This window comes from Hemibagrus wyckioides, linkage group LG29, assembly GCF_019097595.1.
Source record: "Hemibagrus wyckioides isolate EC202008001 linkage group LG29, SWU_Hwy_1.0, whole genome shotgun sequence".
NCBI classification, from domain to species: domain Eukaryota; kingdom Metazoa; phylum Chordata; class Actinopteri; order Siluriformes; family Bagridae; genus Hemibagrus; species Hemibagrus wyckioides.
In genome coordinates, this window is record NC_080738.1 from 19,565,586 (window position 1) to 19,580,840 (window position 15,255).

At 40.2% G+C, this 15,255-nt stretch overlaps 2 protein-coding genes across 3 annotated transcripts; one reads left to right on the top strand and one right to left on the bottom strand.

Annotated features, from left to right (window-relative positions):
• Positions 1-388: 388 nt before the first annotated feature.
• On the bottom strand, positions 389-4,172 carry rps6 (ribosomal protein S6). The gene is made up of 6 exons (XM_058384341.1): positions 4,047-4,172; positions 3,255-3,386; positions 2,395-2,610; positions 1,566-1,707; positions 668-825; positions 389-534 (listed from the first exon to the last, which is right to left on the bottom strand). The coding sequence occupies exons 1-6, from the start codon at positions 4,050-4,052 to the stop codon at positions 439-441; spliced, it is 750 nt and encodes a 249-aa protein (XP_058240324.1). The 5' UTR covers positions 4,053-4,172; the 3' UTR covers positions 389-438.
• A 796-nt stretch (positions 4,173-4,968) lies between these two features.
• Positions 4,969-11,441, top strand: LOC131348918 (alkaline ceramidase 2-like). Of its 2 annotated transcripts, none has more exons than XM_058384161.1 (6): positions 4,969-5,187; positions 5,381-5,495; positions 7,488-7,629; positions 7,917-8,057; positions 10,270-10,407; positions 10,803-11,441. In XM_058384161.1, exons 1-6 carry the CDS (start codon positions 5,053-5,055, stop codon positions 10,987-10,989), a joined length of 858 nt encoding a protein of 285 aa, XP_058240144.1. In that variant the 5' UTR covers positions 4,969-5,052; the 3' UTR covers positions 10,990-11,441. The 2 variants fall into 2 exon arrangements, with proteins under 2 accessions (XP_058240144.1, XP_058240145.1); XM_058384162.1 differs by having other exon boundaries at positions 7,920-8,057.
• The last annotated feature ends 3,814 nt before the right edge of the window (positions 11,442-15,255 follow it).

Here is a 15,255-nt window from a genome sequence, read left to right on the forward strand (position 1 = left end):
GTTGGGGTCAGGACTCTGTGCAGGCCAGTCAAGTTCCTCCACACCAAATGTCTTTATGGTGCTTGCTTTGTGCACTGGTTTGCAGTCGTGTTGAAACAGGAAGGGGTCATCCCCAAACTGTTCCCACAAACGTCTCAGCATGAAGACTTCTTTTCACTGTAACTGTAAAGGGGCTGAGCCCAACCCCTGAATTCAATGGAGAGGTGTCCCAAAACTCATAGGTGACGATCCTCAGATCATCCAGATCTAAATCAACTCTTGAGCTTTTAGTAAAACCCGAGCTCCAAGTCTTCCACCGAGTTCAGCAACCAGGATCCTGATGTTGAGATCTGACCCCCAAACCCCGCCCCCCCAAAAAACAACCCAAAATAAAACCCAGACAGCAGAATTGAGCAAAACCTTTTTGATGTTTTATTTATGATCTACAAGCACCGAGTCTTATTTCTGGCTGGACTCGGATTTGGACTGCGAGGCTCTCAGGGAGGAGAGGCGGCGTCTCTTGGCGATCTTCTCCTGACGTTTCTCTTTGGCCTCCTGTACAACAGAGAGATGAGAGATGAATGAGAATCTTCCACAGCTTCATCACACAAATATACAAACACATTCGTGTTACAGAGAGATCATCCTCCAAGAGGAGAAGAGAGCTGCAGCTCTGATCATCTCCTACCTTCAGCCTCTTGGCCAGCATCTTGGCGTACTCTGCAGCTTCATCCTTATTCTTCTGTGTTCTCTGTCTCTTCAGGGCGATGCGGCGGCGCTTGTGCTGCAGCACACGGGGAGTCACCAAGCGCTGGATCTTAGGGGCCTTGGTCCTGGGCTTCTTACCTAAGGAGGAATAAGATGGAGTTCATCACACGCTCAGACTGAGGAGGAATGAGCACAATGCTATAATGCTTTGTGCAATTATAATGCTATAATGTTTATAAAGGTTTAGTTAGCAGTTTTAGTTGAAGTCTGCTGTTTATAGATCATTAACAGCACTTTCCCCTCCCCCTACAGAAGAAACCTGACTGCACTTCATCCTAAAGAGCTGCAACTAAACAACCAGAACCACAGTATACATGTACAAAAAATTAAATCCAGCTTTGCAATGCTAAGTATTTATTTATTAACAGAAAATAAACACATTACTCATCACTAATGTTGTCAGAGTTAAAGATTCAATTCACTCAACCCAAAAAATTAAAACTTTACACTCTAAAAGCATGTAAAATGTTATAAAGTTCAAATTTCTGGTTATAAAATTAACTTCTACATAATCGACATATCCAGCTTTGTGCAGAATGAAGTGTGTGTTTGTCGGAGCGATGCAGTTCGACCAGTCATGCCGTGTACAGATCAGGTCGTTATCCGGTTTGCAGCTCCAGTCACTGTGGCATCACGCTGTCCCCCCTTTAAAGCTACTGACCAGCTGAAAAGGGTCTACTGGTGTGCCGAGCTTCTCCTGACCACCACACTACTGTTTATTAGACACTACAACTCTAAACCTGGCCCCACTTCCAGTAACTCGATCACAGACCAGATCTGAGGATCAGGATTTCGAGAGTTGTGTGAGAACCACTCACCTTCCTTGGTCAGGGGCCTGCGCACCACGTACTGCCGGACATCGTCCTCCTTGGACAGGTTGAAGAGTTTGCGGATCTTGCTGGCTCTCTTGGGGCCCAGGCGGCGAGGCACGGTGCTGTCGGTCAGTCCGGGGATGTCCTTCTCACCTGCACACACACGGGGCTTTAATGTTTAATTTTCAACTGGTACAGAAAAAAAAGAACATTCCAGTAAAACACTAGAGAGTGAAAGTTCACACTGAACACTAATTTATTATAAACCCCTTACATCAACTCAAAGCTAAAAACGATGTTTAATCACAGAGGAAAAATTCTAGTTGATGAAATTCAGTCTTCTAAAAGTTCATCTTCACACAGGAATCTGCTTCTTTGACCAATTGCACCTTTTAAAATAAAGGACGCAGCACAAGTCCTCAGTTTCTTTCTCTCTCTACACTTGTCCTACTACAGAATAAATGAGGACAAACATTTTATCCCACAATAATCAACTAGACAACCAACAGTAGCAAAGCCCCCGCAGCCTGGAGTGTCCTGGAGTGGATTACACTGGGAATAAAAAACCAAACATGCAATAAAATCACACAATGTTTCCCAAAAAAATAAAGAAATGATCTGAAGTGTTCTATTCTGATAATGTTTATTAAACTCTAAATAAAATTCTCTACTCTTCATGTATCCCGAGTTATTCAAGTGATCATGAAGAGAATAAATTACACCACAGTCCGATACCAAGTGATTTTTGTTTAATTTTAGCTACGATCCTTTTCACCCCCTGGTACCCTATCCTCTGACACTCAGCCCCATTCCTCTACACGTCTGACCCGAGCACCTCACCCTTCCTGACGATGACCAAGTTGAGGACGCTGAGGTTAGCGTCGACGATGCAGCCACGGACGGATTTGCGTTTGCGCTCTCCAGTGCGACGTGGCCTGTAGCACGAGTGACCCTTGCTGAGCAGCAGACGCACACGGCCGTTGGTCAGAACACCCTGCTTCATGGGGAAGCCCTGCTTATCGTTTCCTCCACTGATGCGCACCACGTAGCCCTGAGACACACAAAAAACACAAAGGTTAAATCACACACACATTCATCCCACAAAAACACAGGTTCATGACATACACACACTCACTCACTCATCACACACATCCCACAGACACTAAAACACAGGTTCATGACATACACACACTCAATCACACACATCCCAGACACTAAAACACAGGTTCATGACATACACACACTCACTCATCACACACATCCCACAGACACTAAAACAGGTTCATCACAGGTCTGAATGTGGGAGCGTTGCAGTTCGACCAGTCATGTTATGTCCAGATCTGGTCGTTATCCGGTTTGCGGCTCCACTCGTGCTATAGCATCACGCTGCCCCCCCTTTAGAGCTACTGATAAGCCAGAAAGGGGTCTACTGGTGTGCAACTGGTTTCACCTCTCCATCACAAACACACACACCACAGCACAGAAGCACAAACATTCAAAAACACAGATACATTACAGATCTCTTTAATAATAAAACGCTGGGGATTAACATAAAGCTGTGAACGCTGGAGACAAAGACGAGGGTTTAGAGCAGAGAGCGCTCCAGGAGTACGACAAGCTTCAGGAGAAACACAGACACAGGTGTGTAAAAGCTGATTCAAGTGTGAGTGCAGGTGGGGAAAGTAAGAGCCTCACCTTCCACTCATCACCCAGAGGGTCAGCAGCCACCTCAGTGGCCATACGCTTCTCATAGAAGGTCCTCAGCTTGCGCTCATCATCCACTTCGATCAGCTTCTGACAGCCAGTGGCAGGGAAGGAGATATTGAGCTGCAGAGGAAAAGAGGAAAGAGTCAGATCACCACAGAATAGCTGACTTTCTTTTCAGTACTCCCTCTCTGATATTGAACTCCTGGACATTAGATGATGAAGCTGAGGTTAGAAATTACAGCAGCTTTGTTATTCAGCCTTAAATCACACATCTACAACATGACTTTCTCCACATTCTGGATACATTATAACTGATAAACAGTTAACTAACTCGATTAACTGAATAAATGTGAATGAGGATTAGTTAATCTCGGGATAACTTGAACCCGGTTTGTTTAAGCTCCATGTGAATGCTAGGCGCTAGCCGAGTTGGACACACATTAGCAGTTTCGGCTTTATTACAGTTACAACTTTATTCCAAAAAGTCACTGAAGCTGAAACGCAAACACACACCCGCTCCTAGCCCTCCACCCCCCCCACACTCTCTCTCTCTCCACTACTCTCTCATTTCTAGTTCAGAAATCTCCGCCATGTTGTGCTTTAGCCTGTTAGCCGCTCTATACTCCGGTATAATCCATCATCATCCGACTCACAGATAACCTCCTCAATACTCCGGTAAACACATCGCGGGTCTTTAATGTGTGTTCTCTCCGAATCTGTTCATATTCCGAGCCGATTGTAAGTCAGAAGGTTAAAAAAGACACAAATCTGGACGCTCACCTTCATTTTGGGGGACCGTCTGTACGGGAGTCCACCACGGAAAAGAGAGCGGATATCCGCCGCGTAGTCTCACATACCCTCTCCAAGTATCGCGAGATTTTGTGTAAGCACCTTCACAGCAACCTCCTGACGCGTTTATATACAGACAAAAATAATTCAGCAAAAGTCAATAAAAGTGATATTCTAATCCTCTAGCTTCTTATATTATATTTATGCAGTTATTCTGATGCTATTTTAACCATATCGTTTAAAACAAGCATGATAAATAAATAAATAAATAAATAAAGTTACGGTTGTAAATAATATCTATCGAAAAGCTAATATTATTATTATTATTATTATTATTATTATTATTATTATTATTATTATTAATAACACTTTTTGCAATTAAAATATAAAGTACAAAATTTCGCACCCTCATTCTAATTCTCTCATTTAATATCATGTACTCAAAACGTTAACTGAAGTAAAAACCTATCGTTTCTAACCTATAATAAAAAATAATTACTACATTTAAAACAATAATAAATAATAAAATAAAAGTCCCCCACCTCCTGTAATGTGTTCAGAAACGTCTGGAGAGATTTGAGGCAGAAAAACAAAAGGAGGTTTTTATCTTTTGTACATTTAATAACTGACACTAAAGTTAAACACAGAAACAAACACCCAGCACTATCGCTTTTGACTCAGTTTTTGTTGTTTTTGTTGTTTGTTTTCCCCCAGTGTAAATCTGCTCTCTGTGTTTGTTAGTTTTGTTTCTGTTGCGGAATAAAGCGTGTAACTGACAGCCGAGGTCACGTGACCGGCGCATGGGCGCTGCTGTGGCACTGGAGTGATCGAGAACACCGTCAGGGTTAAAGTTTTTTTCTTCTGAAGTCTGTGTGTGTGTGTGTGTGTGTGTGTGTGTGTGTGTGTGTGTGTGTGTTATTTAGAGCAGAGTGTGAGAGCATGCAGGAGGAGGAGGAGAGAGGATCCAGACTCGGACACAATCAGCAGCAGGAGGATCATGAGGATGTTGAGGATGATGGTGATGGTGAACTCTGAGAGCTGGAGAGATCAGCTCCTACCTGGTAGCTCAGAAGTGGATTGGTGTGAAGGAAATTATCTCATCCATCCCAACATCGCCGAGTTCTACAACACGGTCAGAGACTTTTATTTATTCCTATTTATTCCAATTGTTTCTTCTTCTTCTTCTTCTGCTTGATATAATTTTGAAATATTAAACTTCAAATGCTTGTTATTTAATAATTCTCCTTCTTCATTTTGATTTTCTTTCCATTTGCTTTGTCTGTACTTTCTGTGGTTTAATTTTTTCCTCCTCGCTGCGATTTCAGGTCAGTAATGTGCTCTTCTTCGTGCTTCCTCCTCTCCTGATGCGTTTATTCCATCAGTATGCTGTGTGTTATAACCGTGGGATTTATGTCATATGGTTTCTGCTCATGGTTGTTGGTAAGTGACCAAACTTTTATGTAAATAAGTAAATAAATAAATAAATAAATAAATAAATAAAGGCGTTAATAATCCCTGTCCCTTAAACCTGCTGTGTTGGAGGCATTTGATGGCGAGCTGTGACTCAGAGATGTGACGAGAAAAACAGAAAAAGTTTATTCGTGGAGTTCACAGGACTAAATGATGGACTGAACTGGTCTGAGGAGAAGCGATAGAGGATCACAAAATGTGGCAGAAGTTTAAATGATATGAAGAGACTGAATGATCTTCTGACTGTATTGTGATTAAAGTGAACATTTTTTTTCAGGAATCAGATCTCGGGACAGATCCTCGTGCTTTTATTCTTTATTTATTTCTTCTAAAAACAACTTTCTGCATTTTCTGAAGCTTCTCTGTGTTTGGACCAGTGGAGTTTGTAGATAATGCAGTAACTGTTGGAGACGCTTCCTCAGAGATACGACCTCCTGCTTCCTCCACTGATAGTGAACTTTTTTTTCTCGAGTCATTTGCGGTTTCTGATATTCATCCACAGGCAGAATCGTGTAGAGCGAAGGGCACACAGTGAGCGGACGGAGTCGGGGTCAGTATGAGAAGACCGTTTATCAGATAACGAGCGTTAAACAGGTTCTAGGAGACGATCTCCATCTCCATGGCTGCTCTCGTCAACATCAGGATGGTGCATTGTTCACGTCTGCTTTAATAAACTGTGTCTCTAACAACAACTTTACAGTCTTGAGTTTCTCTTGGCTTACAAGAGCTCAGGTTTCAGTTAAACTCTGACCTTCAGACCTTCACTGAAGAACAAGGTTTGAAGGTGCTAGATCAGGATATTCTTTATATTTAAAGTGTGTATGTATTTAATGCTGATCTGTTAGAACTCAGAAAAAAGATCCCAAAATATACCATTTCATGTTGTTGGTGTATCAGATGTTCACCTCTTGTACATTTAGTGAGTATTTTCTTCCTTTAAAGTTAGTTACAGTCCAGTTATAATCCGTAAAATCTTTATAAACTGTCACCATATGCAGTTAAAGTTACACCTAATAGCCATAACATTATGAGCCGTGACCGTTGAAGTGAATAAGACTGAGTATCTCCTCATCATGGCACCTGTTAGTGGGTGGGATATATTAGGCAGCAGGTCAACTTTTTGTCCTCAAAGTTGATGTTAGAAGCAGAAAAAATGGACAAGTGTAAGGATTTGAGCGAGTTTCACCAAAAGGGCCAAATTGTGATGGCTAGACCACTGGATCAGAGCATCTCCAAAACTGCAGCTCTTGTGGGGTGTTCCTGGTTCTTTGACACGTACCACCTACCTAAGCATTGTTACAGACCATCTACACCCTTTCATGGAAACGGTATTCCCTGATGGCTGTGGTCTCTTTCAGCAGGATAATGCTCCGTGCCACAAAGCAGAAATGGTTCAGGAATGGTTTGATGACCACAACAACCAGTCTGAGGTGTTGACACCACCTCCAAATTCCCCAGATCTCAATCCAGTCCAGCATCTGTGGGATCTGCTGGACAAACAAGTCCGACCCATGGAGGCTCCACCTCACAACTTACAGGACTTAAAGGATCTGCTGCTAACATCTTGGTGCCAGATCCCACAGCACACCTTCAGGGATCTAGTGGAGTCCATGTCTCGACGGGTCAGGGCTGTTTTGGCAGCAAAAGGGGGACTGACACAATATTAGGCAGGTGGTCATAATGTTATGGCTGATCGGTGTATAGACTCCATTTAATGATCCTTCGTAACAGCAGTGGGGAGTGAATATTTATGCCCTCACATTGTTCATGTTTCAACCTGATGAGCTTTTTAGAGTAGAATCATAAGGTATAATCTGAATAAAGTCTATTTCAGTTCTGTTACACAGTGGAGAAGAGCAGGGGGTGAATACTTATGCACTCTGGTACCTTTCCCCTGTATTTGTATGATTAAAGCTACAGACAGAATATAAATGTTAGTAATGATGGTTTCTGCTCTCCCAGGCCTGGGCTCGGCGTATTTTCACGCTACACTCAGTTTTATTGGTCAGATGTTAGATGAACTGGCCATCCTCTGGGTCCTGATGTGCGCTTTAGCCATGTGGTTCCCGAAAAGGTTCCTGCCCAGAATATTTCGGAGACACAGGTACTAACACTTATAATTTCTTCAGAAAATCTTCAGGTTTTTGTCTTAAAGCCATTAAAGAGTTGTTATGCCACGCTGCTGCGGCTGAGCTCTGCACTCTGATTGGTCAGGAGGCGTGGATTCATTTTCCATAACAGCAGCTCTGACAGTAACACAGGTTTATATTAATATGGTTTCCATGGTAACAGTTCACTCAGAAGGGCGTGTAAGGAGGTGTGTACTGATGTGTATGGAAGGAGTCTCCAGTGTCAGTGTGTCACTAACAGGTGAACTCTGGGGTTTTGCAGTAGGTGTGGCTTTAAGCTGCTGGTGGTTTCTCTGGCGCTCGTCTTCACCTGTCTGGCCTTCGTGAAACCCGCGCTGAACTCAGTGTGTCTCATGACTCTGGGGCTCCCCTGTACAGTACTGATGATCAATGAACTGATCAGGTCAGAGAACAACACACACACACACACACACACACACCATCACACACACACACACACCATCACACACATACCATCACACCATCACACACACACCATCACACACACACACACACACACCATCACACACACACACCATCACACACACACACCATCACACACACACCATCACACACATACCATCACACCATCACACACACACACACACCATCACACACATACCATCACACCATCACACACACACCATCACACACACACACACACACACACCATCACACACACACACACACACACATACCATCACACCATCACACACACACACACACACACACACCATCACACACACACACCATCACACACACACCATCACACACATACCATCACACCATCACACACACACCATCACACACACACACACACCATCACACACACACCATCACACACACACACACACACACCATCACACACACACACCATCACACACACACCATCACACACATACCATCACACCATCACACACACACACACACACACACACACACACACCATCACACACACACACCATCACACACACACCATCACACACATACCATCACACCATCACACACACACACCATCACACACACACCATCACACCATCACACACACACACACACACAGACCATCACACACACACACCATCACACACACACACACACACACATAAACACACACAAACACACACACCATCACACACATACCATCACACCATCACACACACACACACCATCACACACACACACACACACACCATCACACACACACACCATCACACACACACACCATCACACACACACACACATCACACACACACCATCACACACACACACCATCACACACACACCATCACACACACACACCATCACACACACACACACACCATCACACACACACACACACCATCACACACACCATCACACACACACCATCACACACACACACACACACCATCACACACACACACCATCACACACACACACACACACCATCACACACACACACCATCACACACACACACACACACACATAAACACACACAAACACACACACACACACACACACCATCACACCATCACACACACAAAAAAACAGGGACAGATAAAAACAATAGAGAGAGAGAGAGAGAGAGAGAGCAAAGAGTTGAAGACAAACCTAAAAAAAAATAATCAAATACTGAACTGAGACAAAGAGGAATGAAGAAGCAGCAATTTTACAGAGAAATTTATTCATTAGGTTTTTTTATTTATTTATTTATTTGTTTGTTTGTTTGTTTGTTTGTTTATTTTATTTTATTTTATTTTATTTTATTTTATTTTATTTTATTTTATTTTATTTTATTTTGTTTTTTGTTTTTTGTTTTTGTTCTGTTTTAATTTAATTTAATTTAATTTAATTTAATTTAATTTAATTTAATTTAATTTAATTTAATTTAATTTAATTTAATTTAATTTAATTTAATTTAATTTAATTTAATTTAATTTATTACCAGGTGAAGGAAAGAGATTTAGATTGTGGAGTTAAAACAAGCTGCAAGTTTGTGTGTTTTTACTGAATGTTTAGTTTAAATCTGGTGTAATTATTAATGGTACTTTCTCATTCCTCACTACAGAGTGTTTTACATGAGCTTTGACTCCTGCTCTCATTCCCCTGTTTATCATTTCCCTCATCAGTCATTGTGAAACAGAGCGAGTACACACACACACACACACACACACACACACACACACTGTAGGGCATGGGGTAATAATGAATATTTCTAATCCATAATGACATCATTATAATAAAATGCTCTCTGACCTTCTCTGACTTGTTTTTAAGAAGATGTGAGTCTTTGGGATGTAACTCAATAGTATTAAGAATTCTGTTATTCCACTAATTACATTAAATCTAGTTACATTTCAGTTTTTCAAATAAAACTAAATTAGTATAAAATGTATCAGCTTCCTTATAAAATAAAATTTTATTTTAAAAATTCATTTAATACGATTTATTTTAATTCCTGCAGTCATTCTGTCTGAAGGAAACTGTTGATTTTCCCAAACTTTTCCGCCCCCGAGCGGACACATTGAGTACTGCAGCAATTTACAATTAGAGCGGTGTGGTGTTCATGGCTTTATTAAACCATCTCTCTCTCTCTCTCTCTCTCTCTCTCTCTCTCTCTGTTTTCTGTCCTCAGGTGTGAGAACCAGCGTGTGTTTAAACTGGGTTTAATCTCGGCGTTGTGGTGGTTTCTCGCTCTTCTCTGCTGGATCAGCGACAGCATCTTCTGTGAAGTTTGGTCCAAAATGAACTTCCCCTACTTACACTGTGTTTGGTACGGTCCAGATTACTGATTTTATTTGATCAGTACAGATTGATGTTAAACCTGCATGACAGAATGCACACTGAGTTAATCACAAGAGAAAGAAAGAAAGAAAGAATGTCAGTGTAGTTTGTGTATATAAATATATTTCACAGGATTCTCTCTATGCTGATTGGCTGAGCATTCAAAGGGGCGGGACCTGTTCAAAGTAACAAAAAGCAAAAGACTGGCAGCATTTCAGACCAAAACATTTGGACATCAGAAATGAATGAAAACTAATACAAGTTCAATCATTTTACAGAAAGAAAGAAAGAAAGAAAGAAAGAAAGAGTCAGAAGGGAAAAAAGAGAAAAAGTTTTCTTTTTCGTTAAAAATCCTGAAGTCTGACTGCTGAGTGTTTATTTCAGGCATGTTCTCATCTGTGTGGCCTCGTACCTGGGCTGCGTGTGTTTCGCGTATTTCGACGCAGTGAGCGAGGTTCCAGAGCGAGAACCGGTTCTCCAGTTCTGGCCCAGTGAGCGCTGGGCTTTCATTGGGGTTCCTTATGTCACTCTACTGAACACACACCGAAAATCCCACAACAAAACACTGTAAAGTCTCAGGAAGAGGATGAAGGTGTGACAGGGCAGTGCCACAATGATGTAGTGACGATGACAGAATGACACAATGACGTGTTGAAGGACGTTTTCAGACATGAAGATGATGCAGGATGAAGGTGATGGAATCAGTCTACCTCACACACATCTCAACAGCTGGATGATGCTTTAAACACAACTCATATTTCTCTCATTCCCTAATGCTTTAATATTTCTGAAACATTACTTTTTTTAATGAAGGTTTATATTGTCAATGATAATCACTTTCCAGATTCTAAAATAAGGTGAAGATAAATTAATAAAGTCATGTGACAGTGAATAAACTCCAGCATACTTTGACAAATTGTGTTATAAAATTAATTTCTAAAGACTGAGTTTAACAGTTTAAATAAATTTGGCATTTTTAAATTCATTAAATCTGATTTATTTTATGCAATGCATTTTTTAAATATTTTTCTCAGTTTATACTTCAGATGCATTTTTAATAATAATAATAATAATAATAATAATAATAATAATAATAATTAACACATAAAAATGGACAGAGGAAAAAAAAATAAACAAACCAATTATTTTCTATTCACAGCTTATAAAAACAGCAGCTTGCCAGACATTCAGTTCTAGCCAAGCTATTTAAATAGTTAATTTGTATAGAAAATTCAAATAATCCACCCAGATTCAAATTTATTATTTATTTCCAAACCCATGATGGTGAAGGTATGCGTGAGGTCTTGTCTCTCAGATCAACAGAACTGACCACATTGTCTTAATGACACTTTAATGACCACATGATGGATTTGTGGTGTTTTAATTCTTCCACATGACCCGGAGTCTGCTCTGCTCCTCATGTTCTCCGTGTTCTTTTGTCTGAAATGTTTAACACTTTGTTGGGTTTCTCTGAGCACAGGTGCTAATCCCGAGGAACTGGAGGAACCTGGAGGTGCAGAAGATCTTCACCATTGAGTTGATGAATCTTATGCTCAGCTGTACATCATTAACAAACACAGTCTCAGGTTCTGTAGCTGTTCTCTGATGGATGTGGAGCTGCAGTGGTTCTCAGTGTTCTTCTCCAGAACATCCAGAGTGATTTTCCTAATTATCAGCTCCACTGCTTACTTCATCTGGTCCATCATTAAATATCCAGAGATTCAGCCATTTGCAGGTTTCATTTTTGAGGAGATTTCAAGGTCATGAGACGGGTGAGTCCAGGGGCAGGAGGAGGGATGAAGGTGGAAGAAGAAAAACAGAGAGAGTCTAACTCTGTGATGCTGATTCAGATCTCTGTGTCTCTCCTTTCATTAAAACCTCACGTGGCTACTAGGCCTTGAAGATTCACTGCGTGTATGAACACACACTCATTTTATTTAAACACGTGTTGAATACGGCACTGAAGTTTTCAGAGAGTTATTAGAAAGATGAATAAATTATTCAATCTGAAATCCAGAGTCTGTCTCTCACCTTTCACCTCTTTTATTTCATGAGCTTCTGTTTCATGCAAATGAAGGTGTCATTTTTCTCCTGAATCACCTGCTGTCTTCCGTCCCTCAGGAGTTCTTTACATCTAATGCTAGTTAATGAGAAGAATTCCTGAGGAACTCCATTAATATACTGACTAATATACTCGATTATCTCTGGATGAGGTTTGTCTTAAATTTAAGCTCTCTATTTATACCTTAAAATCCTCATCTGAATATTTTATCTTCACCTTCTTTGGACTCGAGTCCACTACAGCGTGTCCAATTTCCAAACGTTTCAGACATTTTATTTGTATAATTTAATAAAGTGGTAGTTAATAAATCTGTCACTGAGCTCTGCAGCAGGGTGGGATGTCAGAAAAGCATGTTTACAAAATCCTAGTGACAAAGATAAACTACAGCACATTGGTTATGTCTATGTCATGTGTCATGTCACATGTTTTCCACTGACCACAGCAGCGATGTGACCCTGAGCTGACCAAATTAATCCCACATTACTTACACAAGTGCAAAATGAGTCAGATTCCGACAGGTACGTTACGGCTGTTTTATTACTAGTTTATTGATCTATAAATAAATAAATAAATAAATAAATGATAGAATTACATCTCTGACCTCACATTTAAAAACATATTTTCTTTCTCATTAGGATATTGAATTGAAATTTTCTGCTTTGTTTTAAATGTTTTATACTGAAATTGTTCGTCAAAAAAATCTGTTTATTAAATTCAGATCTGTAAGTAAAAACTCACATTTGGTTCTCAAAAAAATAAAAAGGAAGATGGATGTGCTTGTTATTTCAGTGGATGTTGGATGTTTATACAGCAGATCTCTATACTGAATGTAAATGTGAAATATTACACACATTATAGCTTGACTTCCATCTTCTTCAGCACATGCCCTGATTGTTATTGTTAGAGTCCTGATGTTTCATCATTCTTCTCCACTCCAGACATGATGGATGCCATAAACTCCACATTCTCCAACACCACCAGTGACACGCCTCGGTGTCAGTCCTCCGTGTGGAGCTGGGTGATGATGGCCGTGTGGATAATCGACTACATCTTGTCCATACCCATGGTGCCGTGGGCTCTCTGGATCCTAATCAGAAACTCTGCCTTGGAAACAGAAGTCTACATATTCAACATTCTTTGCGCTGACATAATGGGAATCCTCATATCTCCCATTTTTTTCCTCATGATGTTAGTTTCTTCGTACATGTCGACCTTCACTAAAGGAGTTCTTTTCATAAATGATTTATATCTAAACGGATATCCGCTCTTCCAGTTTGGGATGTGTTTGGAGCGCTACGTGGCTGTGGTTCATCCGGTCACGTACCTGAAGTATAAAGTCATGAGGTACAAGTTAATAAGCCTGCTCCTGACCTGGATGATGACGCTGATGATGACCATGATCAGCTACAACTTTTTAAACTCTAACCTTCTGTTGGTGGTCCTCATCCTGATTGTTGGCATTCAGACGTTCTTCAGCTTCTCCATCCTCAAGGTGTTGAAGCGCAGCAGACCAGGAGACGGGAAAAGACAGCAGGAGAACGAGGCCAAGAAAAGAGCTTTTATTATTGTGGTTGTTAATCAGGTGAAGCTGCTGATCAATTACATGCCGTATATCGTGCTGTCCATGGTTCAGGACGCCTTTTCGCCCAAGCTCTATTACTGTTACATCCTTTTTATCATTATTAATATTTGCTCTTTTGGACATTTTTTTCAGGCTTTCCTCTATCTGCACAGAGTTGGGAAAATTTCAATCCCTTCAATGAGCTAGGCACCAGAGAGGATGAGTAACCTCATGACCTTTAGACTTTAATACCTGTAGTCAGTGTGATCTGTGTGTGTGTTTCTTGCACTAATTCTGTATTCGATATTCATTTTGTGACTAAATGAAAGGTAACAGAAAATGTTTGAACATCAGTTAAAAAAGTAAGAAATAAAGAAAGGAAATATTATGTAACAGAGCACTTTTTAGAGAGAAAGAGAGCGCCGTCTGTCAGAGATGATTAGCTGCAAAAACAAATCTCCAGAAGAAGCGACTCTCCCAGATTCTACAGAATCCACAAACCCACACGAGACAAACATCTCAGACAAAACAAAGATTTCTCACATTAAAGACTGACTTTGTTTAGTTTAGCGCTGCTGTGATCTTTATTTGAGTTTTATTTACGTCAAAATTTTGGAATTCATTATTTTTTAAAATTATCTTGACTTTACTTCATTTCATAACACTGAACTCTGTACCCTTCGTTCCTGACACACTCGCATACATATTTCTCTGTTTTATATTTTTTATATATAAACCTGTTTATATCTTAAATCTGAAGTCAGTCATTTCTTTTTGTTTGTTTCTGTGTACTCACTTTTAAGCTACGTGACTTTTGCATTAATTCAGTGAGTAATTAAACTAATATCTATTTACGATCGTGTCAGATACCTGAAATGAGGTTTTAAACCACTGAATTTTCCTATAATAATATCATATGAAATGATTAGCTTGTTATTTTTAGATGTTGCTAATGCAGAATGTTTCACTTACTATAAACTTATACTTGTGTAGATAAATCTAATCTTTAAGGTTTAGTTAGTATGTAGATCTGAATCAGTCATTAGGTGAGAATAAAATCCTAATCTTACAGTGAAAACTACGACATAAAGTTAATTATAATAAGAACTGATCTTGTCCGCAATAATGATGTATTATATGTTGTTTTGGAAGCTTTAGATATAAACTTTAATAAAAAACAATTAAATATAAATACAGCATTGTTGTAATTGATG